The sequence below is a fragment of the Argopecten irradians genome, chromosome 9 (assembly GCF_041381155.1).
Source record: "Argopecten irradians isolate NY chromosome 9, Ai_NY, whole genome shotgun sequence".
Lineage (NCBI taxonomy): Eukaryota > Metazoa > Mollusca > Bivalvia > Pectinida > Pectinidae > Argopecten > Argopecten irradians.
In genome coordinates this window covers 11155044-11175154 of record NC_091142.1, presented here as the reverse complement: position 1 = coordinate 11175154, position 20111 = coordinate 11155044, and the positions used below count along the sequence as shown (strand labels likewise).

The 20111-nt window shown below is 34.8% G+C and overlaps 2 protein-coding genes across 3 annotated transcripts in view; one reads left to right on the top strand and one right to left on the bottom strand.

Annotated features, from left to right (window-relative positions):
- Window positions 1–315: 315 nt before the first annotated feature.
- Window positions 316–18058, bottom strand: LOC138331439 (ran-specific GTPase-activating protein-like). Of its 2 annotated transcripts, none has more exons than XM_069279072.1 (6): window positions 17857–18058; window positions 16167–16276; window positions 15378–15535; window positions 12613–12741; window positions 9054–9119; window positions 316–2093 (listed from the first exon to the last, which is right to left on the bottom strand). In XM_069279072.1, exons 1-6 carry the CDS (start codon window positions 17890–17892, stop codon window positions 1891–1893), a joined length of 702 nt encoding a protein of 233 aa, XP_069135173.1. In that variant the 5' UTR covers window positions 17893–18058; the 3' UTR covers window positions 316–1890. The 2 variants fall into 2 exon arrangements, with proteins under 2 accessions (XP_069135173.1, XP_069135174.1); XM_069279073.1 differs by having other exon boundaries at window positions 17758–17891.
- A 1645-nt stretch (window positions 18059–19703) lies between these two features.
- The window catches only part of LOC138331437 (tenascin-X-like), an 86652-nt gene continuing 86244 nt past the window's right edge, over window positions 19704–20111 (top strand). Inside the window, exon 1 of the mRNA XM_069279070.1 lies at window positions 19704–20014. Within this exon, the coding sequence (XP_069135171.1) occupies window positions 19744–20014 (271 nt within the window). The 5' untranslated portion in view covers window positions 19704–19743. The remainder of the gene's footprint in view (window positions 20015–20111) is intronic.

The following is a 20111-nucleotide window of genomic DNA, read 5'->3' as shown; positions in this document are numbered from 1 at the left end:
GAAGAGTATTTGATTCTACAACATCTGTGAGTGGAGAAGATTTTTGGAATTTTAGTCAATTTCACCCCTCCCACAGCCCCCTGGGGGGCGGGGTGTTCATATAATTCATAATTTTGATTGGCCTTATGCCTTAGAAGGTTTCATTGAAATTACATCAGTGGTTTTTGAGAAGAAGTTGAAAATATAAATTGTTTATGAACACACCACGAATGACTAAAGGCGATATTAGAATAGGTCACTTCAGTTGACCTAAAAATACAGTTTGTCAGCGGTAGAGCATCTTTAAACAAAGAGGTGAAAGAACAAAGGAAGATGTTATCACTTTTTCACATTTTTACTTTCTTAAATATAATGCTTCAACCTCAATTGAAAGACTCGAAAAACAGACATATTTGTTAATTTGACAGTGATTAATTATGTCAATAAACACCATGTTCAAATACTACAAATATCTCATTTTGATATATATAGTTCATTTGCTTCAAAAGTCTATTTCACTGATTGACAGTAGACACTATATTGGCTTACTTACACATGGGTTCAAATCTGTTAAACAATTTTCTATTGATTAACTTGTTATTTCGGTCCACAAGTGTAAGGAGAAGTGTTTATTATGATTTTGGAGAAGATACAAACATACAACAATGTCAAAGATCTTACCGAATTATAGGTAAATAGGTAATTTAATTACCTATCATATACCATAACTTCTATATCTTAAATGGTAAAACTGAAAGCAGACCAGAGTCTATTCCCCCCAATCCAAAATTGGACATTTTATCCCAATTTCTAACTTGATACTTCAGATCTTTATGTATAAATATAAAATTATTAAACACGACAAAACAATATCATTCATATAAGTGATTTCTATTGGGAAAGAATTAAAATAAAGCATGTTATTTGTTTATAAGACTCCCTATATATTCAAGTCACCAGACCCATTTAATTTTTCAACACTAAATAGGCCTCGCAAACTTTCTGATAGATTACCTAACAAAATCACAATCACTTATTTAATTACTTACACTAATATTTTAAAATTAGTGTTTGAATCAGGAACTCTCCTTTAAACCTTCCTAGCTCTGTAAATACATGATTTGATAATATTACATACCGTCGCTTTAATGTTCAATTTCCTCACTACATAAATCAATCAAAATCTAAACACATACTATTCAATGCAGATGGATTTACCATAGCTAAAGACCTCAAGGATAGTAATCCTAGCTACAACTGTGACATTATCATTTCCACAGTCACTCTAGCAGATGACCAAACACACTGCTATCTCTCGCCCAAACTTACACTGGTATCAGTGGTTTCATTATATTTTTCAGGAGAGGAGGTACAATTGCAATTTCAGGGAATACTTTTCTATAATATCTGTATGCTATCCAATGTAATTTAGCCCAAATCAGGCGGTACAACAGCCAGGTTTAATTAACCAGCAAAAGGTACAGGGTACGGCCCTATATTGAAACCCCTGTGGTATGACAACATGGAAACATAAAATGTTATATTGAACTGGTGACAACTAAATTTTAGCAAAACCTTTGTAGTGTGTCTTGTTACTAGTGTGGCATATTTCTATGTGTGCATTAGGTATTCAGTTAATCTGATAATGTTACTACAAACCTGCATAGCATGATAATAAATTAATGTCGGGGTTTTAAACAATTAATTACATTATACATGTAGATTTGAGACTAGTTGGACACATGTACTATCGTTTCCTGATCGTCCTTTGCCACCGGAATGTGCTTTCTTCACACGCACATAAAAGCCAAAAATTGATGCCATATTTCAACATGACAACCAAAAGTTGGCGAAACGAAAATCCAAAAAGCTCATGCTTTTGTCCCAACCACTTGTGACAATTCCAGTATGCTAGGATTCTGCCTTGTTTTCGCTAGTCTCTGACGCTTTACTGCTTTGATCACACTCCGGTTCTGAATTGTCCTCGGTCACTTTGTCCGATTTCACACTCAGTTCTCCGAGTTTCTCAGCTACAGAGTCTGTCTCACTTTCTTTATTTTCTGGCTTTTCGCTGGATGTTGCGGCCTTTTTCTGGTCACTCTCTGGAGCAATACCTGGTGACAGAAATTAAATTGTTAATAGGGCATCAAAAGGGATTAGTATTGGATAGCTGGTCGATTAGATGGTCTTCCACGTATGCATGTGTGATGTGGTGTGCGAAGTGTGCGTGTTTGACTGAATTTCCAACATGAAAACTATAAAAAGCTACCTTTTCATGACTTTTCATGTCAAAACTTTGAATATAAATACTTTTCATTCCACTATATTAACTTTTAATTAAATTTTACATCAATATGCATAATGAAATATCACTCATAGTGCATTATTATCATTATAATGATTTATCGTAATTTGTTTTAAAACAATATTAAAATCCTTATTGCTTTCAACTTTACTTTATTCCACAGACTACAACCCTAAGACAAACAGATTGTTCAAGTCTCACTACAGCCAGGTCTCTTTCAGAAAAGTTTGCCGCAAAGTTTGGTATCATTGAAATCAAACGGTAATTCCAAGTTTTCATCATAAAGAGACAATCTACACTCCATTGATCTAAAATCGGCTGTCACATCACCCCACCTAAATCCATTATCTACATAAAGCCATAAATAATAATCATATGTCTGTTTATAATAGGGACGGTAGGTCAGCATGTTTTGTTTTTGTTTTTTGTAGTGTCTTTCATTCTAAATTAAATAATGGCCGGAACTGAAGATCGAAATAGCAACTTTTAATTTTTTTTCGTAGAAAAGTGGGGAAAAAAAAAAAATTAAATTCTTAAAGTCAGGGGTAAAAAATAATGGTCTGTCGGGTAACCCGAAACACATATTTTTTTGTTTGGCCTAATATATTAACTTCAAATTTGATTTGTTAATGTTTTGTATCAAATTAAATTTCACCTTTATGTTGATCCTTCAGTATTTTATATTGTGAATTTGAGTATCAAATTTCTTTTACAAATCACATTTATAAGACTGAAAGATTCACTATGGAAATAAGCACACTATTCAAAACAATGGTAGAAAAACTAAAGAGTTTATATTTTTTCTTTCCATTATGTAACTCTTTCAAAATGAGACATTTCCCTCTAGGTTTAAAAATAATGTTCAGGAATGATAAACTAGGCCAGTATTCCTAGAAACTTATTTCTAGCCTCTGTCAGAAATTTTGCCGCAGTGTTTGTATCATAGAAATCAAACGGTAATTCCAAGTTTTCATCATACAGAGTTGCCACCATAAATTCATCAAACTGGTCCAACAATGTTTTGTTAATTATTCTTTCAAATCAAAAATCAACACAGGATCTATTTTCTAGATATGTACACTATCTATAAGCTAGTTCATTATTTTTATCTTCAATAAATAGGATCAACCAATATTTACTTGCAAGTAATGTTTCACATTTACTTGCAAGTATTGTTCAGAATGAAAGCTAACAATGACTACTCTAGACAAAACCTATCTATTTATAATTTTGTAAAACATTTTTAATTTTTAATGACACATATTAATGATTTTTCCCACAGTCTACAAGTTTGTTTATTTTTAGCTTAAAATTTTCCTTTTTCTAATTGCTCTAATGTTTGAATGTAAACAGGGTTACCAATATATAATAGAACTGTGTGAAATTCTTGATGGGTCGACTCTTGTCAGAAAGTTTGCCGCAGTGTTTGTATCATAGAAATCAAACGGTAATTCCAAGTTTTCATCATACAGAGTCGCCACCTATAATCAAACTGATCTAACTAGGTTATGATAATTTATATTCTTTTGAGTCACAAATCAACTTTCTAGATATGTACACTATCTATATAGCTAGTTAGTTGGATCTTCAATCAAAAGATCAACCAACATTTACTTGCAAGTTATATTTCAAAATGAAAGCTAAAAATGACTAATATAAACAAAATCTATACATATGTATTAGGCCAAAAAAAATTAATTCTTAGTTTCTCAGGCCCCGCCGCATTGACATTTACCCCCCCCCACACCAACTTTTTTATGCGCCATAACTTAAAAATTAAAATCGAGACCGCCGCATCGAATGCACCCCAAATTTCCATTCGAACTCGCCCGGAAATTTCCATTCGAAAACGCACCCGGAAATTGGCTCCAATTTTAGTATGCACCTTTCATTTCCGGTAAAAAATGGCTGCCGATGTCAGCATTTGCTCACAACGGAATGTTTCCTCCCAGGTTTATGTATTTTCAACTGGTTTTCTTTAGATATAGTGACGATTGAGATATTTAAAAGCTGTTCTTAAAGACTGAGTAAGAATTTACATTTTCTACACTTGTTTTCATTGATTTTCATGTCCTTCAAGTGAGAAACAAGAGATCCCAGAGGGATCTTGGCGCCCACCAAAAAATGATCTATGTCTGACAAACAAAAGAGGGATCTTTTCTCTACTTTTCAAACTTTTCGTACAGCTGTACATATTACTACATATGAAATTTGAGAAAGATCCTTCTAGTACTTTCTGAGAAACAAACTTTATTATCAAATTCCAAGATGGCTACCTGTCGGACATCTTTTTGACTGATCAGTTGAAAATGCAATAGGCACAAATAAGGTCCTAGGGGAACTTACATATAAAATTTGAGACAGATCACTTCAGTACTTTCTGAGCAAAAGTGGTAACAAATTTCAACTATCAAAATCCAAGATGGCGGCCTATCGGCCATCTTGTTCATCAATCGGTCCCAAAATACAATATGCACAACTAGACCCCTAGGGGAACCTGCAAATGCAATTTGAGACAGATCCCTTCAGTACTTTATGAGAAATAGCGGTAACAAACTTCAATTGTCAAAATCCAACATGGAGTCCTGTCGGCCATCTTGTTCACTGATCGGTCCCAAAATGCAATATGCACAACAAGACTCCTAGGGGAACCTACATGTAAAATTTGAGAGCGATCCCTTCAGTACTTTCTGAGAAATAGTGGTAATAAGCTTCAACTATCAAAATCCAAGATGGCGGCCTGTCAGCCATCTTGTTCATCGATCAGTCCGAAAATGTGATATGCACAACTGTACGCCAAGGGGAACCTGTACATGCAATTTGAGACAGATCCCTTCAGTACTTTCTGAGAAATAGCGGTAACAAACTTCATTGTCAAAATACAAGATGGCTTCCTGTTGGCCATCTTTTTAACCGATCGGTACCAAAATGCAATATGCACAACAAGACTCCTAGGGGAACCTACGTGTAAAATTTGAGAGAGATCCCTTCAGTACTTTCCGAGAAATAGCGGTAACAAACTTTAACTATCAAAATCCAAGATGGCTGCCTGGTGGCCATTTTGTTGATCGATTGGTCCCAAAATGCAATATGCACAACTAGACCCCTAGGGGAACCTACATGTAAAATTTGAGAGAGATCCCTTCAGTACTTTCTGAGAAATAGCGGTAACAAACTTTCATTGTCAAAATCCAAGATGGCTTCCTGTTGGCCATCTTGATAACCGATCGGTACCAAAATGCAACATGCATAACCAGGGACCTAGGGGACCATGCACTTGAAATTTGAGACAGATCCCTTCAGTACTTTCTGAGAAATAGTGGTAACAAACTTTGATTGTCAAAATCCAAGATGGCGTCCTGTCGGCCATCTTGTTGACCGATTGGTCCCAAAATGCAATATGCACAACTAGACCCCTAGGGGAACCTACATGTAAAATTTGAGAGAGATCCCTTCAGTACTTTCTGAGAAATAGCGGTAACAAACTTTAACTATCAAAATCCAAGATGGCTGCCTGGTGGCCATTTTGTTGATCGATTGGTCCCAAAATGCAATATGCACAACTAGACCCCTAGGGGAACCTACATGTAAAATTTGAGAGAGATCCCTTCAGTACTTTCTGAGAAATAGCGGTAACAAACTTCATTGTCAAAATCCAAGATGGCTTCCTGTCGGCCATATTGTTAACCGATCGGTACCAAAATGCAATATGCATAACCAGGGACCTAGGGGACCATGCACATGAAATTTGAGACAGATCCCTTCAGTACTTTTTGAGAAATAGTGGTAACAAACTTCAATTGTCAAAATCCAAGATGGCGTCCTGTCGGCCATCTTGTTGACCGATTGGTCCCAAAATGCAATATGCACAACTAGACCCCTAGGGGAACCTACATGTAAAATTTGAGAGCGATCCCTTCAGTACTTTCTGAGAAATAGTGGTAATAAGCTTCAACTATCAAAATCCAAGATGGCGGCCTGTCAGCCATCTTGTTCATCGATCAGTCCGAAAATGTGATATGCACAACTGTATGCCAAGGGGAACCTGTACATGCAATTTGAGACAGATCCCTTCTGTACTTTCTGAGAAATAGCGGTAACAAACTTCATTGTCAAAATACAAGATGGCTTCCTGTTGGCCATCTTTTTAACCGATCGGTACCAAAATGCAACATGCATAACCAGGGACCTAGGGGACCATGCACCTGAAATTTGAGACAGATGCCTTCAGTACTTTCTGAGAAATAGTGGTAACAAACTTCAATTGTCAAAATCCAAGATGGCGTCCTGTCGGCCATCTTGTTGACTGATTGGTCCCAAAATGCAATATGCACAACAAGACTCCTAGGGGAACCTACATGTAAAATTTGAGAGATCCCTTCAGTACTTTCTGAGAAATAGCGGTAACAAACTTTAACTATCAAAATCCAAGATGGCTGCCTGGTGGCCATTTTGTTGATCGATTGGTCCCAAAATGCAATATGCACAACTAGACCCCTAGGGGAACCTACATGTAAAATTTGAGAGAGATCCCTTCAGTACTTTCTGAGAAATAGCGGTAAGTAACTTCATTGTCAAAATCCAAGATGGCTTCCTGTTTGGCCATCTTGATAACCGATCAGTACCAAAATGCAACATGCATAACCAGGGACCTAGGGGACCATGCACTTGAAATTTGAGACAGATCCCTTCAGTACTTTCTGAGAAATAGTGGTAACAAACTTCAATTATCAAAATCCAAGATGGCGTCCTGTCGGCCATCTTGTTGACCGATTGGTCCCAAAATGCAATATGCACAACTAGACCCCTAGGGGAACCTACATGTAAAATTTGAGAGAGATCCCTTCTGTACTTTCTGAGAAATAGCAGTAACAAACTTTAACTATCAAAATCCAAGATGATGATGGTGGGCTAAAAAATAAAATGTTATCTGCCGCATTTGTTTTTCAGAGAAATAAAAAATAAAAAAATATTCCCTCCGCCCGCACTGACTTTTTAAAAAAGTGGCCTGAGAAACTATGAGAAACTAACAATTAATTTTGTTTGGCCTTATTTTGTGAAATTATTTTTATTTTTTTATTGACACATCTATGTGATTTTCCCAACATTCTACAAGCTTATTTTAAGCTTGGAAATTTCCCAAGCTCTAATGTTTAAATGAAAGCAGGGTTTCCAAAATACAATAGAATTGTGTGAAGTTTTTGATGGGTGGACTCTTGTCAGAAAGTTTGCCGCAGTGTTTGTATCATAGAAATCAAACGGTAATTCCAAGTTTTCATCATACAGAGTCGCCACCTATAATCAAACTGATCTAACTAGGTTATGATAATTTATATTCTCTGAAGTCGCAAATCAACTTTCAATCAAGTTTTTACCTTGAATAAATATGACTATAAATCAACATTCAGATGCAGAGGCATGTTCCAAAATGACAACTTACACAACAAAAAACAAAACCTATAGTATATCTAATGTATGCACGTTTTTTTAGACATCATTTATAGTTATATACTTACATTTTATTGTCTAAACAAAGTGCACTAAACACATTTTCATGATTTTTCTAACATTTCATATAGTTTTGTTTATTTATCAATGTTTTGTTTTCTTTCTTGATTACAATGTTTGGATGGAAGTTATATGATTTCAATAAATAGATCGAGACCCTTGATGGGTTGACTGTCAGAAAATTTGCCGCAGTGTTTGTATCATTTGAGATCAAACGGTAATTCCAAGTTTTCATCATACAGAGTCACCATCCATTTCTCAAACTGATCCGACAAGGTCTGGACAAATAGATATTCAATTTTTTTTTTAACAAACTTTCCAACACAAAGTAGGAGTTTCTAGATATGCAGAGCACTATCTTAATTGAATAGGAACAACCACCATTTACTAACTTGACATCTGCTCTTAACAAAAGCAATTTATGTATTCACAATTTTCTGAAATATTATTTAAACATAATTTACTTAATTTTGAAGCACTCAATAAACAATTAACCAAGTTTTGTTTTTTTTTGCGATTTTTTCCACGTTTCTTATTGCTTTTATTGATTATTTTTAGATTCATACATTCCTCATTTTTTTTCTTCAACTATAATGATTGGATTGAAGTAGGGTTTTAAAACAGAATCAACCAAGGTACTTCTGCCTTGAGAAGACAAACTATCCCATTTGCACATACATATATATATATGCAAAAAAAACATGTTCAAAGGTACGTAAATTGGTCAATTGTCAGAAAATTTGCCGCAGTGTTTGTATCATAGAAATCAAACGGTAATTCCAAGTTTTCATCATACAGACAGACCAATTTATCAAACAATTGAAAAATATCAAACAAATTACAACGCCTTAATAATAAGTAGTAGTATTAGAGCTATTCCACAACTAAGAAATTTTCTTGCGATTTTCAATCATAACATGTTCACTAAAATACTGTTTCACAAATTGAATCATCTCAGCCATTAAAATGTTTCTATACAGTTCGTGAGCATACAGAAAAAGCAATTTTTTTTTATTGTTGAGAGTTAAGTTTTAGCTTGTTTAATAGTTGTTTGTACAACTAAGAAATTTTCTTGCGATTTTCAATCATAACATGTTCACTAAAATACTGTTTCACAAATTGAATCATCTCAGCCATTAAAATGTTTCTATACAGTTCGTGAGCATACAGAAAAAGCATAACACAAACAAAACCTATCGTAGTTTATGAATATCTTGAAGGAGACAATTTGCTTTGATTGAATGACATTCAGACAACTTACTTGATTTTCCAAGCTTTGCATTTATGGCCTGACTTTCCTCAAAATTGGATTTAAACTTCTGCGCATCTAAAAAGAACAAACCATGTCATTAATTTATGAGATATCAGAATAAATGACAATTTGAATAGAGCTGGCTGGCCAATCTGTTTACATAATGGATACAATCAATTCACATCACTATACTTACAAGTTATGCCAAGTCTAAGTATCCCTTCAAAACTACTTGTGTAACAAGAGAGAATTTAATTTGATAAGATCTGCAAAATCACTGAATTTGAAGAAAAACAAGAGGCCCATGGGCCTTAACGGTCATCTGAGTACCTTGGCAATAATCATATAGGAAATTAATTAGATATAGTGTCATGGTTGCCATCTTCGATTGGGGATCAACCAGAGATGTAACAACACTTTGTTGGGACCATGTCAGGATCATTTCATGCAAGTCTCAGCAAAATCGCACCGGTATAACTTGAGAAGAAGTTCAAAATGTGTTTTCAAGATGGCGGCTGTGGCGGCCATCTTGGATTTCGGATCGACCCGAAAATAACAACACTTTGTCGGAACCATGTCAGGATCATTTCATGCAAGTTTCAGCCAAATCGCACTTGTAGAACTTGAGAAGAAGTTCAAAATGTGTTTTCAAGATGGCGGCTGTGGCGGCCATCTTGGATTTCGGATCAACCCGAAAATAACAACACTTTGTCGGGACTATGTCAGGATCATTTCATGCAAGTTTCAGCCAAATCGCACCGGTATAACTTGAGAAGTTCAAAATGTTGTTTTCAAGATGGCGGCTGTGGCGGCCATCTTGGATTTCGGATCGACCCGAAAAATAACAACACTTTGTCGGAACCATGTCAGGATCATTTTCATGCAAGTTTCAGCCAAATCGCACTAGTAGAACTTGAGAAGAAGTTCAAAATGTGTTTTCAAGATGGCGGCTGTGGCGGCCATCTTGGATTTTGGATCGACCCGAAAAATAACAACACTTTGTCGGGACTATGTCAGGATCATTTCATGCAAGTTTCAGCCAAATCGCACCGGTATAACTTGAGAAGAAGTTCAAAATGTGTTTTCAAGATGGCGGCTGTGGCGGCCATCTTGGATTTCGGATCGACCCGCAAAATAACAACACTTTGTCGGGACCATGTCAGGATCATTTTTATGCAAGTTTCAGCCAAATCGCACTTGTAGAACTTGAGAAGAAGTTCAAAATGTGTTTTCAAGATGGCGGCTGTGGCGGCCATCTTGAAATTCGGATCGACCCAAAAAATAACAACACTTTGTCGGGACCATGTCAGGATCATTTCATGTAAGTTTCAGCTCAATCCCACTGGTCAAACTTGAGAAGAAGATTGAAATGTGAAAAGTTTACGGACGGCGGACGGCGCACGGCGACGGACGAAGCATGATGACTATAGGTCATCCTGACCCTTCGGGTCAGATGACCTAAAAAACAATTACCGTATTTTCCGGACAATAAACCACCTGTGTATAAGCCGAAGAGGCCTTTTTTACGATTTTTTCAGGTTTTGTACACATATTAGACGCACCATAATATAAGCCGCACCCAAAAGTTAGGCCCATTCACCCACGTAACCATCTGTGTTTCATGTTTCTGATACGATCGATCTCTATTGAAGTACGGTAATGCTAATCAATGTTTATAATCACGAAAACTGACTGTAAACTTACCTTGGTCCTTCGGACCATATAAGCTAATAAAAACTCACTATGGTATAAATATCTTTAGCGAAATGGACTTGGTCATGTTTCTGTTCGTTGTTTATTCTGCCATTACGTAAGCCTACTTGTGTGTAAACAAACATGGCGCCCCTACGAATCCACGCTTACTCTCTCTCATTTTTCAGCATGCCGGTTAAAATACTTTCTTCAGTATGGATATGATTTTATTTTATCTCTATTTTGATATATTTCACGTATTTATCATATTGATGTGTAAAGGATTACTATATTATCAAGGCTTGCATCATTAACCTGAAACAGACTTCGTTTAGAGTGTTCTCGGTCAATTTGCCATCCCATGATGCAATTCACCGAAGCCTTATTTTTGTAAACTTCCGGATATTATTTCGTGGGTTTCCCGCTACAGAGATCAATTAAATGATTTTAATATGACTGTGCAGTGTTTTACACTCGGTATAATGTTCTAAATTACATGTGATTTACGTGTATAAACTTGATTGCTGATTATTTCATTAAAATCAGGGCGACAGGATTCTGGGAAATTCCCCTGTTGACCGACATATGTGAAACACGTGTGCAAGTTTGAGTTCATGCTTACTCTCGCTCATATTTCAGTACGCCGATAAAATACTTTCTTCTGTAACGTTATGCATAGGAATGGATTATATATCTTTTTTGATATATTTTATGTATTAAATATATCTTTGAGAAAAGAGTTACTGTATCAATCGACTTCGTTTAGAGTGTTCTTCCACTGTTTGTAAACTAGGTATCCCATGATGCAATTCACCGAAGCCTTATTTTTGTAAACTTCCAGATTATGACCTCGTGGTGTTTGCCGCTACAGAGATCGATAAAATGGTGTTTTACAGACTATTTGATGCTTATAACATTGCTATAATGTTCTATATAACATGTAAAACACGCGAATAAACTTGATTGCTGATTATTTCATTGAAATCACAGCGACAGGATTCCGAGAAATACACATGTTGACAGAGTGTAACATGTGTACAAGTTTGCAATAGCAGTCATTCAGAAGATCGTTTTCTTGCTGTCCGCGGACATTTCTTGCACACATATAATATTTAAATAATATATCTAACTTATTGATTGATATTTGATGATATTTGACGTTTTAATTATTATTTTCTTGGTAACAATCCTGCAGCAAATCGATAGCGAAATCAGTCCGCCATTTTGTTGTGACTGTAAACAACCACGCTTCAGTTGGCCGATTTTCCGTGAATTAAACAATTTTACGATTGATCACGTATCTGGTACGTTACTATTTTTATCTTTATTATATTTTCATCACATATCGTTTTAACACATTTACAGTGATTTTTTCGATGTATAACTTTACTAAATCGCCATTGTGTTGTGACTGGAAACAACCACGCTTCAGTCGGCCGATTTGCCGTGAATTAAACAATTTTACGAATGAACATGCATCTGATACGTAATTACTTTCATCTTTAATATATTTTCATTGCATATTTTATCTTTTAAAACACTTTTTACAGTGATTTGGTCGATGTATAACTTAACAAAACTGTCGAGTAAAACTAACGATTTTCACATGTGAATCACGACGTAATCATGCAAAAACATGGTCAGATTTTGGTTTTCGTCCATGGATAAGCCGCACTGATGTATAAGCCGCACTACCGATTTTCAGGGAAAAAAGTAGCGGCTTATACTCCGGAAAATACGGTAAGCGTTATTGTGACTTGAATTTTACAAAGCTAAGGGTATATACCCGGGTCAATTTGTCAATACTTTATTTCCATCGATATATTGTCATGATCATCAGTAACTCTTTTACAAAGCTGAGAATATATATTCATACTTTCTGCATTTGCAAATCTAATTGCTAATAACTCTGCTTTGGGTTCCTCGTCAGCGTAGTCGCACGGCGTGCTCCACACCCAGGCTCTATCACTCCCACAGTTTGGCTTCAGCTCCATATGAGGAGACACTGTAAACACATTCCAAACCGAACAGTTTTAAAACCAAAATGAATAAATATTTAACAATTTATGTCAAAAATCAACAACAACAACCCAACATGCAGCTTAAACCCCTTCACTCCTGAGGAGTCATTTAGATTCTTTCAAATTGAAGATGGAAATAGTCCATTTTGAAATTACAGGGGTGAAAGAGTTGACCTTTGCCACAACTTGTGCTACCTCTATAAAAGGGGCATATGATTTTCACATCTTCATGATTTAAGGCATCATAAGTGAAATTGAGGCCTACAAAAAAGAGTATTGGGTCTCATAGGGACAGGGCGCTTATTGGGTTGAATATGCAAAAGCAGATACCCAATGAAATAAGTTTGTTTGTAATAATACTCTCTCTTGGTCAGATTATTTTGCCGCTGATGTTTGTATCATTGTAATCAAACGGTAATTCCAAGTTTTCATCATTGAGAGAGTATTTAAACTGACTTTTTCTGGCTAAATGAAAACAGCCATTTCCAAAAGCAAAATGATTTATTTAAAGACAAATCCAGACGCTTTGAGGTTTAATCATACTCAGTAACCCACGTGATACATATACCAATGTTTTAAGTTAATATAATGCCTTGGTTACCGAGGAAGAGGTTTTGTTTGCTTGTTATAACATTTTATCTGGCAGCCATTTTACTTTTAAGAACCACATGGTTTATTGATGAAGTAAAAGATATGAATTATGAATAGCTTAAAAGCAGAATAATGGGATATTTCTGGAGGATTTTGTCAGGAAAATGTGACACTCAGCATCTGTTTTTCAGTCCGCCCGTCACAATATTATCATCATACAATCCTCTCCAATACTTCCAGCAATATCCTTTGGCCCATATGTGAACCCTTGTCAGTCTGTAAAATTCATGTTAGTTCTACTGGCTCTGATTTATTTTGTCTTGACATGTAGCCTAGATGATTAACCAAATCAGTCGATTGCGAGATGCTACTTGTGTGAAATCAGCGCAATGGATTGTGGAAATATAGTTTGACCGGTAGCAAAGAAAATCTCTACCCACAATTTCTATTACGATTTTCAACAAAATTTGCTACTTTCATTTATAATTAACGTAACATGAGATTACAAAATATGTTTTTGCAACCAATACTATATATGGAAGGTTATTTCTCCGTATACCGATTGTCTATGGGAAATCCAGTCACTCGGGCAGTAAAGAACAATTTAACAGATTTTTTTTTTTTTAAATTCTCAAATCTTATTCTTTATAACAATGATAAAAGATTAAAATGTAAAGATGTTTTCACGAATACAAGATTTTCCTTCAACCATGTGTATTAATCAAAAGGTATATTTATCAGAGTAAATAATGTGACACTCAGCATTGGTTTATCAGTCCGCCCGTCACATTATTGTCATCATTTATATACTCCTTTAGATTTTTATAGTTTTTTTTCAGTTTTTTTTGATTGATGAATATTTATTGCATTTTAAACCAAAGGTTCAGCTACATTTATTTCAAATATCATCTGTAAAACTGTTCTGAACCTCATATACTAGCCGATCAAAGAAAAGTTCACATCTCTCTGGAAAACTAACTTCTGTTTAAAAAATAAATAAATAAGTAATTATATAAACAGTGCATTAAATAAAGCCAGGCTGCAATCAATCAGCAAATTCAACCGATTTCACTATGTTTATACAGGTGCCGTATTCAGTTTCTGGCTTCAAAAGGTTGTGATTGGCACAATCTTAAATTATAAAGCAAGTAGGTGGCTGGCCACCTCTAATAATATTTCAAATGCAATAAATTTATATTTGATTAACTCACCGTAAATTTGTAACTTAACTCACCATAAATTTGTGACTTAACTTACAGTAAATTTGTGACATGGTGTTATCATTTCTTATCTAGTGTCTAGTGCCTTATCAGGAAATCTGAAGTGTGATATGTATTTCAGGTGTGATCAGAAAGTGTGACATTCAACAGAAATTTCAGTCCGCCCGTCACATGAACATCATCACTTCATCTACTGAAATACAAAATCTTCTAACAGGCAAGCAAACATGAAGGCTATCCGAAATTGTATTTAAGATTTCTTGGTTTGTAATTTCATTGAATTTACAAATTTTTTTTTTCAATCATCAGAATTATTGCAAATATTAACTAAGTCACAGATAAAAACCTTCCAGAAAAGCCAGGAAACGTGAAGGGTATTTGATAGATATTCAAGATTGTCTTGACGTAACTTATTGTATTTACTTTAAGGATTAACTTGAATAGATTTTTGATGTTATGGAGATATAACACAAAAATCTCAGTGTACTTGATGAGAGTACACTCAGATTTTTGTGTTATATCTCCATAACATCAAAAAAATATTCAAATTAATCCTTATAATTCAATTAACTAAAGATAATCTCTTCAATAATCAAAATTTATTTTGGGACTCTTGTCTATGAAATCATTATGCCGTCATCTCAAGCAATCAGAAGCAACGTTGCAAACAGCGACGCCATTTTTTCCTTTATGGGCTGATAAAGTAAATTTTTAAGCCAATGAAAATGCTCGTAACAAGCAAAATTGAAATGAATTATATGAATATAATTATTCAAACATAAATTACTGCACATCATGGTTAAACTTACAATAATGGTTACAACAAACTTTGAGTGTTTTGTCTCTCCTCATCAGTATCCGTACCAGGCCTGTGCTTTTGTGTTTGAGTAGCTTCACGTCTCCAGTACCTCTTTCCTTCCATTCTGGAGGTTCCACTGTGTTATCAAACCGGAACAATTTTGCTCGACTGTAGCAATAAAAAGTTTTACCTTCAAACATTTATTAATCTCATCAAATTCTCAGTAAAAGATCAGATTTCTAAAAACAAAGACCACTGACTAAAAAATTTGGGGTTTATCACATTATGCATTCTCAATATTCCAGCCTTTTCCAGGGTTACGACTACTTTCATTATATCCACCATTGGACTATGTAATGCCAAAATTGAAGGCCCTCACCTGTCTCTGTGTACAGTACATTGTATGACTTAAGCTAAGCATCATGCTGTAATCTGCAGGCCTGCAATTAGTCAGGTTTTTTTTCCTGAACTGTCTTCAGTTTCACTACGACATATAGTCCAGGGGTGGATATGATGACAGTGATAGTAACTCCTGTAGTAACGTGGATGCCCATTATGTAACCTTTGTCAAAACATTTTATTTTTTTTTTTTTTTTACTTCATTTCATTTCGAGTAATGGGAATTGTATAGTTCCTTTTATGCTAGCTTTTCAAGATATGTATGTATTTTCTATGAATTAAAGATTGCAAATTAGGTGCAAAAGACAGCGATGAATTGTTTTTCTTTCATTGATTTTTGTTTTACATATAATTACTTTCTAAAAGTTATAAACCTGTTTCATGTCCTTTTTCACTTTACATTTTAAAGGTTTCCTCTTCATCCTCCTCCAACGATTTGATCTCTACTTTTTCTAACTGTACTATAGGCTCAAAGTGAATGTCAGGATTCTCAACCTCTTCATGCTCGTCCTGAAAGCAGAGTATATAGTATTACAGGCAATATTAATGTCAACTATTCTGTTTTAAATTAACTTTGATTCAGAATCCAAGAATGGACGGCAATACCTGCTTGGCATAATCTGTCCTACTGATGAGTAAACAATTTAAATTAATACAGGGGTTTCGAGATCCAAAAATGACATGTTTAAGTACAATTTACTGTAGATTAGTCCCACCATCCAGTGATTATATGACATCATCATTTGATGCAAGTAATAAGCAACATCAAATAGTTACATCATATACAATTACCAGAAGATGGGACTATATCGATTGACAGTAAATTGTCCTTATTTATCCACATCTTTTTGGAATCTCGAAACCCTGTATTGGTTTTCACGCATGTTTAAATTACATTTACATAGTTAGCTGGTCACTGTACAATTTGAATTCAGATTACTGTAAGCACATAGCATTGGAGAATTTATGTCTAGTTTTATATTTATAATCTTTTTTATTTTTTTTTATTTTCAAAAGCTTTATTAACTTTGCTCCAACCAGACACCACCAGGTATGGATTTTAACAGACAGAAATAAACTAGGTGTTCTGTTAAAACATTTGCCCTCCTCAGGTTTATTAATGCAACATTGAACATGTATATTGGTTTAAAATTATTAAGTACTGTATGTACTGTTATGTTATATATCAAGAAAACTGTATAGGACTAAAGAATCAAGTTGCATGTAATTATTCTACCTACTAATTATTTTCTGTTTCTAGATGATATGCATTATAACCAGTAAATTGAGTGATCCACAATCATATACATAAAACAATCAAAATTCTATTCGAATTAGTTGTCGTAAATGAATTATTTTTTTTATAATTTCATTATAAAGTACGGAAAATTCAGTGACAGATAGAATGGCATATTGACCACTATACTATTTGGGAAGGAACATGAGAATGTTATATATATAAAATAGAAAGGTTCTGGAATTAACACCGTCGATATCACTAGACCGCCAGATAATTTGGGCCAAGGGGGGGGGTTAATGCAGGATTAATTGGCAATTTTGTTGTCGGTGGTGACCAAGTTCCGACTTTCCATAAGATCGGACTGTAGATTAAGTTAGTAGCAAGTTCAACATCAGAGATGTTCTGTCTCCGACTCGGTTACGAGAGTAGGAGCACTAAAGTGGAAAGAGGTGTGTGCACACACGTGTAATGATGTTGTGTCTCGCGAGTGTATTTCGTTTGCGGAAGGTGTATTGTAGCCAACGCTTCAAAATTTTTATCAACCACGAAAAGCTCTTACACCGATACTCTAGTAAATCGTGGTTATAGTTGTGCAATACCCATTTAAATGCCTGATATAAATGTATGTGTAGGGTGCATGACGTGCGGTTACATCCAATACCATAATATGATCTATCTGTAAATGTCAGGAAACGAAAACACACCCTTTCACCCAAATGTTTTGTATTTATGTTTTCCTTTAATTACGAACCTTAGAATCTGCCATGGTAAACGATGATTGCGGATTTACTTTCTTGTTTACAAATGCCCAGTCACTGCTCGTTCCCGCTGATTTCTACTTCCACCTTACCTTGGTCGGACATGCACTTCCGTTTTCCGGTAGCATAGTCCGAACTGTCTGGACTCCCAAATATCAAGCGTGTGCCTTCACTTCCATCACATGGATATTACATTTTGCACGACCATTTCTAAAAAGCTCACATATTAAATAATGTTCATCTGAACAACTTATAAAAATATATATAAATCTCTCACAACGAAAGACGATTTCCCTTTCTTACCCCATTCTATAGTGACCTCAGGAATTGACTTCGGACATTTCCGTCAATTAACGGAAAATCTCGAGGTTGGGTTACAGTGAGTACATGTTATACATGATTGTACAATAACATGTCAAGTTAAATGCACATATGTGTTTAAAATGTAACTCGAGTTATTCAATTAATTTATTTTGATGAATCATCTATTCGTAATTATCATTTTATCTGTTCAGTGTTCTTTTTAAAATCAGAGGTCTCTTATATATGATTGTAATACTGAAGTTGGGTAAATTGTGTCATTATTTTAGATACAGTAATGTCATTTATTCATTATTATTTTTTTTAATCAACATAATCACATATGCATTTTGTGTGTGTGTGCGCGTACAGACACAGGTAATATGAATGTCAAAAATGTTGGATGTGAAAATAACATATATATAAGTAACATAACTCCTTACTTTTAAAATCTCATTAGAAAGCATTAATTAAAAAAGTTAAGGAAAAATTGTAGTTACGGATGCGCACCTGATATTTCAGCCTCGCTGAAGTCTCGTTTTGACCTAGATCATAGAAGTTTTGAGTTTTTCAATTAAAATTTATCAATATCTGTAGCAAGTTGTCATTTGCAAATTTTGTCAAAAATTAGACTTCTGATTTTTGTAGATTTTTTATATTGGGAAATTAAGAACGAACTCATTTGCCAGCCGTTTTTGAATTTTTTATACCATTTTCACTTACTGCAACGACATTTTTAGCAGTATTGAGCTATTGTTTGTGGTGAATCTTTAATGGGTTCATTGCAATATTAAAATGATTGATGTGAGAAATGATAGTACACTGCGAGGGTAATTTGAGTATTGCAAAATAAAATACTTTTTAAATTCCACAAAAAAGTAAGCACACGGAAATTATGGCTTTAATTTATCTTGTATATGATCAAAATGGCATGCATGTCCATAAAATTCAATATTTAAATTTTTGTCAAATAGGCATCTTTGTGTGACAATAGCTCAAAAGCCGCGAGCACACACTGTTGACATACAAATGTATGTTCTCTGTTCATTTCCTTTTATGAACTGCGCGATCCTATATCTAAAAAAAAATCTATATTTTTATAAGCAAGTTCAATACTGGAGTGCGATTATCTTGTTTTAATCTTCAAATATCGTTGATGCAACTTTTTTGAGGCATGATAATGTTTAATTTTATATTCACACGAAACCGAAAGTAAAACAGCACATGTGTTCTTGGAAAACCCTGTCTTGTGCGCTTTTATTTAGCGATGCTATGCCGTTCTTCTGTTTGTGTTGTTAGCTCTTTATATTTGTTTCGGATTAATATTTCCAGTTTACACATGGTTATATTTTCTAATATAGTCTTTCTCCTTAAAAGCTATTTAACATTTCAGACGTAAGCAGCAGATCACTGACGGGCCTACTGGTCTGGTACATACATGTACACGTATATATATTGTACATGATAAAATAATCATATGATAAAATAAATATACTTACTGTGTCATATATAACTGGTACTGTTTTATGTTTCAAAATTAATCATGGAGTAAAAGCACACCGTGGTCTGATAAATTCAACTGTGCACTGAGTATTTAGCAGGCCTTTACCATTAAAACACATCACAGTCCAGACGATCAAGTCGCATAAACGAACGGCATTTCTGCCTACAATGACAGAATGAATATTCGGGATGGAGTTTGGTCTTCTGTGAGAGAAGGAATGGATAAATTAAGGGAATATGCGATATATGGACAAGATAAAATATGTGATTTCCGTCAGTACATGACAAAAGCGAAGTGTAGATCTTTGAAAGACGTTATTCTCGGTCGAGAAGAAGCATCGGTTATCCTCAAATGTATGATATCGCTGTTCACTTGCCTCTCGGTTGCTCTCATTTCGTTGGCTTCTATATACTGTTATAATCACGAGGATCTCATCACAAATACAAGTAAGTTGGTTAAAATAGGTCAAATTTATGTCAATGAATTGATGCTATGAAGGGAAGCAACTCCTATAAAACCTACAGGCTGGCGTGATGAAGAGGT

Coding starts and splice junctions, on each gene's coding strand:
- LOC138331439 (XM_069279072.1), bottom strand. CDS start 17,892: ATGCTACCGGAAAACGGAAGTGCATGTCCGACCAAG. Junction 16,277..17,856: donor GAAGTGCATGTCCGACCAAG/GTAAGGTGGAAG, acceptor CTCTGCTTTCAG/GACGAGCATGAAGAGGTTGA. Junction 9,120..12,612: donor TAGATTTGCAAATGCAGAAA/GTATGAATATAT, acceptor TGTTCTTTTTAG/ATGCGCAGAAGTTTAAATCC.